We start from the raw sequence: 11,182 nt of genomic DNA, 5'->3' as shown, positions 1-11,182 counted from the left end.
ATAGCGCCGATGGATCTATCCGCATTTGCTCGGAATTCCGCAAGATTAACGTCTGCTGGGAGGAAGCACAACGTTCCCCCTATTGGGCTCCCCCTTATCGAGGAGTGGGTGAATTCCTCCAGCCCTTATTGTGGTCCGTTATTATTACAAATGCCAATTGAGACGACAGATCAAACAATGGACCCTAACTAATTGCGATGCAGAAATAATCCATACAAATATAGTAAAGTTGTACGTAATTGGCTAAGTTTGTTTAGGGGTTGTTTATTATATTTATTGAGGCGCTTAAAGTTCAGCTGAATTTATACGAGGGCTGCCTTTTAAGTTGTGTCGTTTGAAATAAGTATAGATAATCCAATAGGTTATTACCGTTTATTATTTTTTTAAGAATACTTAGCGATATTTAATGCACTTTTGCATGCATTCAAATCAGTTTTTAAATATTTATTCCATTCCAAAGTGGGGGTAGTCAAAACGGCCGATTTGTATACGTCAACAGCTTCTTCAGGTGTGCTGAAAGGTAGTCCACGAAGAATTTTCTTAATTTTGGTTAATGTATTAAAATCATTAGTGCTTAAGTTACAGCTGTAAGGTGGATGATCCAATATTACAACATTTTGGGAACTCAAAAACATCGGTGTTTGGCGGGCGGTGCGCGAACTTGCATTGTCATGGTGCAGTATCATTCGAAGTCTTGGATAGTTTTTTCTAAATTCGGTGATGACTTTTGGCAAACAAACAATGGTATACGAGTCAGCGGTAACCATGTCGCGATATTTTAGTACAATAGTGGCGACACGATCACCCTTTGCCAAAAACGAGACAACCATTTTTTTTTTAAGTGCTTTGCGAGCGTACGACTTTGGTCGGTTTTGGCTCGTCTTGGAAGACCTAGACAGCTGACTGCTGCTTAGAATCCGGATCATAAGCGTATATCCAGGACTTGTTATCACTAACTATATCATAGACCTGCTTTGACTCTCCTCGGTCGAATCGCTGCAGAGTTTGACGTCACCAACTTACTAGGGCTGTTTCTTGGTCGTCGCTAAGAAAATGTGGTATCCATGGAGAGATCATCTATCTTACGCCAAGTTCTTCGTGTAGGATATTTTTGACTGTGGTCCCTGAAATGCCCACGGATGCCTCTATTTCACCATATGCTACATGTCCGTCTGCGAGGATTAGCTGCCGCACAGCCTCGATATAAACTTGCATCATGGCGGTTTTTGGACGACCTTCACGAGGCTTGTCACTGAAGCTAGAGTGCCCAGGTTGAAATTCTAAATATCAGCGTTCTGCGGTCCTAAGGAATGGTGCTACATCACTAAATACAGAATTAATCTCTTTCTAGTACTGAAGTCGCGACAATCCCCTTTTAAAGTTGTAGAAAATTATCGCACTCAAATTTTCCTTACACATTTCCATTTTTGCAACCGACCTGTCACCTTTGAATGGACGATACAATAAAACTATTCGACCTATTTAAAAACATTCTTTTGTTTTCGAATTCTAAATTCAAAAAGATTCAAATAGCATATATATATATTTTTAAAAATCGCGGGAGGTTACCAAACGACAGAACTTAAAAGGCAGCCTTACGTAGATGTTGAAAGGTTCTTTGAATTGGTTTTACGTATTTTGTAGGTCTCATCTCGTACAGATATTGCGGTAATATGTGTGGACATACTGTATTTATAATACGTGTATATAGTATAGGTACGTATATTAATGAAATATGTATGTATTTCATTGGTATAAAAATACAAAGACGTTTTATGGAAAATACTTGAAGTAATATTTCCGGAAGTTTAACTCAAGTGAATATTGTTTATCTTTTCGAACATAATACTACATTTCTACGAGCTGTCGCTTTTACCTCGTAACAATGTTTTCTTCCGATATTATTACAATGGGATGTACTTAGGTACAAAGGAAAAACAAATTTTATATAAAGCTTGTTTATTAACGTCATGTTTTGCAAAATAGACAAATATACACTTTTAAATTGTCATTTCACTTAAAAATTCCGCATCAACATTTAACAATTAATATAATACATAGTTACACACGCATACTCGCTAACTTTACGCAGAAACAGATTTATCATACGCTACAAGACGCCGCGTCTAAATTATGAACTGTATTTTTAAAATAAAGCTCGTTGCCAACGTTATCGTATAAAATGTACAATTAAGAAGTGAGTTCATATGCAGCTGTCTTGTAACGTATCATCAACGTGTTTGAGCATTTAAGATAAATACACTTTATACAAACTCAAAGCTTTACATTAATTACATAATTTTATTTTACTGTTAATAAAGATTCAATATCTCATAATGGAAAATAACAGATGGTTTACAAATAAATTAAATAAGATATACTTAAAGTTACAACACTAATTATTGTCGTGGGTCCTTAAATTTTGATTCAATTTTATTCCACACGAAAAATTTTGATGAGCGAAAGTAAAATTTAATAAAAGTCGAAAATTGCTATAGTGGGTTTGTTTCATAGGACTCGACATTGGACCAAATATTGTGTGTCACAACAGGAACTTTAAGGTTAATTTCATTAATTGAAGAACGAGAACATGTAAGTATTTTATAAATTTAATAATTCTTTTTTTTAACTTTTAACTTTGACTTTAAAAAGAAGCCAGTTTAAAGCGTGATGTCAAGATGTTTTTAAAATTACACGTATTCGCGATATAACGACGCGCAACATTTGGTCGTAAACGAGTACAATTTATATCTCTTCCTCCAACATGCTTCATCAAGCCTAACATTACATTTCCTTATCTACACGTAATGGTATTTTAAAAACTTTATTACGTATTCCCGTTTCAATATTCATACGACCAGTCTTATCCAGAATATTATTTTAATTTACATAGATAACGTTTGCAAGTTTGTTGCGAATCAATAAACAATTTATGGGTTGAAAAGTTTGTTTGATAAATTAGTTCCGTCTGTAGAAGTTGATTTGTTATATAATTTATTGTTTTGATATATTTATTTTTTAATTAAACCTTGCCTTTTTTAGAAATAGCATCAACTGTTTTATCTAATGTAAGTAGGTAGTCGCGTCATCAAAAAAACATAAATTAAAAACCAAATTGAAACGTAATAAAAAGTCAATTTTCGATAATGTCTTAATCAAAATTAAGTGCGGATTTATGTTAATCTATTATTTTATTATCAAAATTAGTGATTTCATTAGGATTTTGAGACTATTCAAAAATATTGGTATGCAATAATTTTACAAGAATGGTGATGACTGTTTTTTTATCCTTTTATAGGTGGGTAATTTACCTGTTTTTTGCATTAAGTATTCGGGACAAACCCCAATGTAGGATTTTGAAACTGTGGCCAACATTCCATATGACGAAAATACCTACGTTTGACGCATTTTAAGTGAAACAACATGTCATTTTCCTGTCCCCATTTGCATTAAGTTTTAATATTTTTGTTGCATTTAAATAGTTATAGTTTCGAGAATGACACAAGGTTTTCTTATTGAATATGTAATAAACAACGTATGCATCATTGATTGCATTAAATTCAAATGAATTATGTAAAAATAAATCCAATAACTGGAACAGTTGAGCAGAATAGAACATTGAAATATATAAAACAGTTGATGTAATTTCTTAATATATTTACCAGTTTCTAAGTCAATTAAACAAAAGCTTTTCACATTGAATACAGCTGTCAACATCATCATTGCAATAGACCAAATACAATCATTCTCTTAGCACTAATACTTATCAATTCTTGCCGGCCAAACCCAAGAATTTTATAGAAACATTTACACTGCCAAAATTGTCCACCTTACTGATAATTACGAAAATAAATTAAATAACCTATTTGCTTATAACATTCATTAATTTATACATTATGACTAGCTCTCGTAAAGGAAATAAAATGCACCACGTTTTTAGTTCACTATTTTCTATCATATGGCACTACACAATTTCGTCTATCAAGATTGTAGGATCCGATGCAGAGGTCACATCAGCTAATGCTTAGATAAAATCATTAACTTGGTCATGTACTTTATAAAAATATTAAATTTTCTTACACTAAGTATTAACAACCATACATTTAACAAGCGTTAGGCTGGGTAGGCAGATCTGAGCCGAGGCTGCCTTAAATAAACTCATATAATCAATAATAACAATTGCATACGTTAACCTAAATGATAAAATAAGCCTTGTGTATCGTTGTATCAACTAGAACACCCAGCCTAATGAAACGGTAACTTAAACTTTTAATATATCTGTAAAATGCTAAATTGTAGTTTAACAGTAAGCTAATTACTAAATGAAACACAAGCAACGTAATAAGAAGATAGAACTCTCGCAAATAATATTACAAACAAGTTTTAAGGCGCTATCACAGGAATGAAATCATGAATGAAGTTCATACACCTTTCACATTGCTCCGCAACGCTTTGAAGATTTTAATGTGAGTGGTTTGAAAGCAAATCCTAATCTCGTTTGAGGAAGAGCGAATTTCAATCACAACATTTTTGAAGAAGTTTCAAAACTGATACGATACCATCAGATTATAAGTCAAGTCTGTACAAGATTTCGTTGTGATAAATTCGCTGCCAAATAAATTCAAATAACAGTCACCACATAAATATTTACACCTAATTTATATTCAAAATAGACTCAATCATTCGTAATTTCAAACTCGGTAAGAACTTAAATACTTAGGTCCGTATTCATGAGAAGACCGTTCAATACACTCGTTTAAGGAACTGATTGTCGATTCCATCAAACGTCATTTCCAACATGATCGAAAGATACAAAAGTTTTGACAGCTCCAATAAGTTTACGGAACTTAAGACCTTATTACAATTAAAGAAGTTCCAATTCATAATGACCAATATAACATTGTCCACTCACCACTGAATCTTCAAAGCCAATAATACTGTTACCATTATCAGTCTCGAGTGTATCAGCCACCGCTGGCTTGTTCTAGAACGTTCGTCCAACGTCACTGACACTACACTACACATAGTCTCTTCTGCCGGGACCTATGATGCTGTTTCTTTCACTTACGACGGATACTTCTGAGCCGTCCTTTTTCCTTTTGCATGACGAGAATATGTGTGAGGACTGTTGGAAGAAAAGGTAATCGTTATTTTCTGGTTGTGGTTTGGTTTATTTAATTTTAGGAGCCTATAATTTTTTGAGGTCAATATGTATTTACAAGGGTGATGAAAATGACCTAATTTGTCATCAATCAAAAGGGTAGTTTACATGTTAACACTTCCGAGTTTTTCAGCTCGTCAGACTGCCAAAATGTTTGGAAAGTTCAAACTTGAAAAAATAATATGATTGTTTCCAAATCTTAAAAAAAGCATGCCCTTTCAATTAATATGAATCACAGACCACTACTAACTATAAAGATTAAGTATTTCAATCCTACTTCAAAACGAATAGGTACAAAAGGTTACATAAAAACCAATGTTTCTTCAGAATACTGACCTTAACAAGCGATCGGACGGGCTGCTGCAGCACAAAGATGGCGAATATGACGACACCCTGCAGCGCGTTGACCAGGTCGAGCACCGACCATACTGACACCACATCTGACCCCGCGCCCGCCGCCCATGAGACTACCTCCAGCACCCATGTTAGGCCCATGATGAAGGATAGTAGGCAGCACATGCGGAACCTAGACAAGATAGATTTTGGTAAATTATGGAAACTTAACGGATTACACAGGTATGGCATTCGAATTGCTAACAGCCCTATTTATCACTCATGGAAAAACTTATGATCTATCACATCCTATGATTTGTGTCTCAGTTTTTGTCTCTCTTCAGTTCTTCTTCTGGTCTATATTCTTAGTGACCAAATTCTTTAATGTCATCTTTTACTTTTCATCAGATAGTAGATTTAAGTCAAAACGAATTTCTTACTTTTAAAAAACTTTTGACATAAGAAATTCTTGACATTGACATCAACGCTAAGTCAACCCGAAAACAGCAAATGTTTGCAAGCAGGTATTATGATAAACACACAAATTAACAGAAGTCAATAATCAACGTCATAATATATCAATCTGATTCGAGGACAGAGTAAATGCAACCAGTAACAGCTTATTGACTTTACGCAGGATTAGGTACTCCGTTTGACTTCAGGACACTATGATAATTGCAATTAATTATAGTATTGATACTGTGGTTTCTCTAGCTTCTGTAATTGCTACTATATCGATCTAATTGGTAACGGCTAGGTTACCTAATTACAAAGCCTCTAAATTACCTATGTTATAATTTCTTGAATAAGAAGGTTTCAACGTGGGATTATGAGTTTATAGACTATAGCAAATTATCATAATTTTGTTTGATTTGAATACACATGTTTATTGACATATTAAAAAAAAATAACATGCGTAGATATCCCTCATCTCAAAGTCCTCACATACTTCACTTTCGATAAATATGTCATCATTATTACACCCTATATTATTTTTTTGAATAGTCCACATACATTTTTGCCCTTTTACCCCTTCGAATCAATCTAAGGTTGTCTGTAAAAGAACCAAATACTGGGTTGAGCTCGCCGTTCTACATTAACCAAGAGTATTCCTTATGTCAAAATTTGTATTGGTGTGATAAGGATATGTGATGATGATGTCCTCCTAGCCGATTATCGGCTACGGCGGCTGTTCTCATGTAAGGAGATTAGCCAACTGTGCAGGACATATTATAGTGCACAAGCATTTGCGCAGACACAGGTGCACTCCCTATTCCTTCACTCTCATAGCCCGATGGGACGGGAATCCGACACGACCGGAAAGAGATCAGGCGCAGGACCGACATTTACGTGCTCTCCGATGCACGGGTGAATCAATCACCAACTTCCAGGCTTCAGGCTGCTTTGTGATAGTCTTCTAAAACCCGCAAAGCGATTTCGGCCCGACTCGGGAATCGAACCCGAGACCTCGTGCTCAGCAGCCACACTTGCGACAACAAGACCAACGAGGCAGTTTTATATATATATATTATATTATATTTATAGGATATGTATAAACATTAGTACTTACAATTTTTTGTACTTCTTAAGCCTCTGATTGAAATTCGAGGGTGCTTCCCTAGGCGGCGAGGCCGTGGTCTCGTGGACTGGCAGCGGCTGGCCTAGCACCGTGCCCAGGCGCACCCAGTCGTCTGACGTGCTGAAGTCTGAGTGTGTCAGGTCTAACGCTGGTGAGAGAAATTGTGGGTGAGATAACGGTATAGTGGTGATGGTGACAAAGGTAGTAGTTGGTGTAAGGTATACTAATGGAAAATATACTGCAATTTTGGATGGCGTGTTTGAAGATCCAAAACAGCTCAATTACTCAATCAATTGTTATGTTTATCTCATAATTACACATAGACTTGTAGTTACTATGTGCATAAGACATTTGAGAGATTCGTAATAGTAAAAACAATAGCAATACTTTACAAGATTTTTTTACGTAGAATGTTCTAAAAAGATAGATAATTATTACCCAATCACTTCAAAAATAAGGAACTGTCTAATATTTTTGGCACGTTCATAAACCTTGTACATATAATACGATGTAGTTTATGTTCTACATGCAATCCATGTATGAACAATAAAACTTTTGTACCTAATATAATTTACTTAATGTAAATGACACATTTTCTTGGATCCTCCCGAAGATGATAAGTCAACGAGACAGTAGTCGTATTACAAAACCCAGCCAAAGAGTGGATGCCAAAACAGTACATTAATACCCAAGTCACGATCTTCAGCAATGAGGAATATACAAGACTAGAGAGAATAAGCACAACGACCATATAGTATACATACTTTAACTTAAGAATTATGGTTAAGTATAGTATACTATTTTCTCTAATTTTATTCTATTTTCTATTCTTTAAAAATCTTTCAGAACAAATAGATATATTGAAATTGAAATATTAAAAATAAATTTATATATACAACTTAAAACTAATACATTGCATCAAAAAATTGCTCCTCGTCGCTGTCACTGGGTAATGTACCCAGAAGGCTGGCAGCATTGCCACGTTGGATGGCAATGCTCAACCTCTGTGCGAAATAAAAGCCAGCCCTTGGGTCACGAGAAGTGTCAACAAGGCGCTTAGAAATTTCCTTAATGAAAATTAATGTAAATATTATGTAAATACTTCAAATAAAAATATCCAATTGAAATATTTATTTCAAGCCACAACATAATGACACAAGTCCATATTGTATAGTGGATGAGAAACTTAAACTACACATGTAAGTAAAATTCAAAATAATTAATATTTATTCTAACTGAAATACCGTAAGTATAGGAAACGCAAGGAATAACAAAACCATTTGAATAGGTTTCTAGTTACTACTAATCTATGTGAACCTATTTTCATACAAATATTATAGAACTTTAAGTCTTTCGCAATAAAATAGATATTAATGAGACGACTTGTATTTCTTATTGTTTTGCACAGATTATCTTAAGCTTTATAGCACATGAGTATTAACTTTGTAGCTAAGATAAAAGTAAATGATGCTTCTTTTATGATTCAGTGTGGGAACATATTTAAAAAGCTATCTTATTCCCAGCATAGACTTTACTAACTACCTCTAGTTTTATGAAGAAAGTAATTGACACTCTTCTTAAACTTTCGTTTAACTCTGAAGCCAAAGAACATGGTATTTTTCAAAAGTAGCATGAACGGCTGTCGGTCATAAAAATGCTTATGGGTATGTACTAAAACTCTTTACTTCCACATTCTTACTATTATTGAAGATTTGATTACCATTATAATATTTTCCATTCAAATATTTTGTAACTGTTCTTGAATCGTAAAATCGTTTGCGGCGTAGCTAATATTGTTAACAGAAACCCAAATATGGGTACACAGTGCGCATCATCAAAATAACCAATTCTTTGAATAAACCCAGGTTTTTCCAAGTAGTTGTATTACTTGAAAGTTCCTTAAGCTTTTTACCGCTTGCCATTACTATTCAGAACACGAAATAAACAAATTAGTATGATATATCTACATAAAATAATGGAAGAAAATCCAAATAACTTACGTGTAACATCCTTAAGTTTATCGTAATGCGTAGCGATGGCTCGCGATGTGAAGAAAAATATACAAAGATTGCTGAACAGTATTAGAGCAACTGGACCGTAGAAGTACGGCAACGCTGCTTGATCCGCTGCAAAGAAAAGAGGTGCTTAGTAAAATTAAACTTAACTTTAACAATTACGAACGTACCTAATTTTAATAACGTTAAGTTAACGACAACCCAATACCCCTTGGTAAGACTGGTTGTCAGACTTACTGGCTTCTGAAGTATAGACAGTTTTTTAGTGTTTTAGAAGTCGGTTTTATTTAAGTTTGATGCATATGTGTTACAAATCCACAAGTTTAAAAGCGTTCCCTAAACATAATTATGGTACCCACAAGTATTCATTATTTAAAATATATGTATATTTAACAGTAACTTTTTTTGCTCAGCTTGTTGCAGTCTTAACTCCTACGAAAACAACTTAATAAACATTGTATTTAAATAAATAATATTTAGGTATTTCGTAACAATAATACTTATGTAAGTCTTATTGTACTTTCATATTGTAAATTTAACAAAGTTTCTGCAACTATCAGTAATCCGATTTCACTAACGAACCATCTCTTCTTACAAATAGACGAAAATAACAAAGAAAAATATAAGTTATAGAAATAAAATATATCTTCTAATTTATGAGCTGGAAAAAGTTCATATCTCTCGTCTATGTCTCACCATAAATCATATTTAGTGCTTGCCCTTTTAGAAATACTTTTTGGACAAAAACGCACTCCAGTACTATTTAAAAAAACATATCTATGACAGGGAAGCTATAAAGTCAATAGTAAAGAACGGACGTACGTTTTCTTCGCTGAAAATAGGTACTCATCACATTTCTCACTTCCAGTCACTTATAAAAAAATCTGCATAAAGGCTTATCTTCTCTATGTATCAATAATAACTTTGTGAAATCACGTGCTAAGTACTAAAAAATAGCTTATATGTTATTCTTATATAATAAGCTACATTACTCTGGAGTGCTATCAAAACCCTACTAGCCGTTTAAGAGTCAAACAACATACAAGAGTAACAAACATAGAGACACATATACTGCCGTGCTACCGAAAAAGGGCACAACTAACATTTTTTGTCAAAATGAGTTATATACATATTCGGAATCAGGAAAAAAAGGCCTATCTGCCTGATTTTTTGTGGATTTTTAGCTGCAAAATAAACAGAGATAGCATAAGCTTAAAGGGCACAACTACATCACTTTTTAAGTTTTATTACAATAAAAAGGCATCTTGTATGATGTGATTTTTATTTTACCTTTTTACTATCGATATATTTAATGGAAAGGGCATAACTGACGTGCGTCAAATGTAAAAGGCTTATGTGGCAATTGTGCTTATTTTTTATACGAACATTTTCTCAATTAATGTAGAAAGAAAAGTCACAACTGGCAGTTATGCCCTTTCTATTTACCCCTACGCTAATAAATGTTATATAAAAAAGGCACATCGGCGTTATGAATTCATTCTAATATTTTCTGCACCTATATATTCATTTTAAAAAATTACAATGAAAAGACACAATTAAGAAAATATGCCTTTTCATCGTAAATTTTACTAAAAATTTAACATTGAAAAGGCATATTTGGTTATATGTGCCTTTTCAACATAATATTGCTCCTTTCTTGTTATTTTTTATGTTAAGTTAAAAAGAATTATGCTAATTATTAAATATATCCATTTAAATTAAAATATAATATTGCTATCGTTGTGTACATACCAAAAAAACACAATTTTTTACATTTTAACAATTTCGAAAAACACATTTTAAACGTGTTTTTTTTAACAAAATTCAAAAAATATTTTAAACTCGATTTTCTCACCATTTGTAAAATGTTAGTTGTGCCTTTCTTAATAACGACGGCAGTATATTGTACATACATACAAAATGTAAGTAAGATATATCTACGTAAAGGCCTTAGTAATCTCAGTAAATATATCTTAGACACCATTGACTGTGTTTCGGATGGCACGTTAAACTGTAGGTCCCGGCTGTCAGTGAACATCCTTGGCAGTCGTTACGGGTAGTCAGAAGCCAGAAAGTCTGACACCAGTCTAACCA

At 33.6% G+C, this 11,182-nt stretch overlaps 1 protein-coding gene across 1 annotated transcript in view; it reads right to left on the bottom strand.

Moving 5' to 3' along the window:
* Positions 1-1,942: 1,942 nt before the first annotated feature.
* LOC124637443 (G-protein coupled receptor Mth2-like) overlaps positions 1,943-11,182 on the bottom strand; it is a 78,448-nt gene continuing 69,208 nt past the window's right edge. Inside the window, exons 7-10 of the mRNA XM_047173934.1 lie at positions 9,074-9,199; positions 7,065-7,221; positions 5,498-5,687; positions 1,943-5,125 (exon numbers count right to left, since the gene is read on the bottom strand). Coding sequence (XP_047029890.1) covers positions 5,018-5,125; positions 5,498-5,687; positions 7,065-7,221; positions 9,074-9,199 — 581 coding nt within the window. The 3' untranslated portion in view covers positions 1,943-5,017. The remainder of the gene's footprint in view (positions 5,126-5,497; positions 5,688-7,064; positions 7,222-9,073; positions 9,200-11,182) is intronic.

Source organism: Helicoverpa zea, chromosome 16 (genome assembly GCF_022581195.2).
Source record: "Helicoverpa zea isolate HzStark_Cry1AcR chromosome 16, ilHelZeax1.1, whole genome shotgun sequence".
In the NCBI taxonomy this organism is placed as follows: domain Eukaryota; kingdom Metazoa; phylum Arthropoda; class Insecta; order Lepidoptera; family Noctuidae; genus Helicoverpa; species Helicoverpa zea.
Note: the sequence above shows the minus strand (reverse complement) of the source record. Positions and strands in the feature narration are given on the sequence as shown.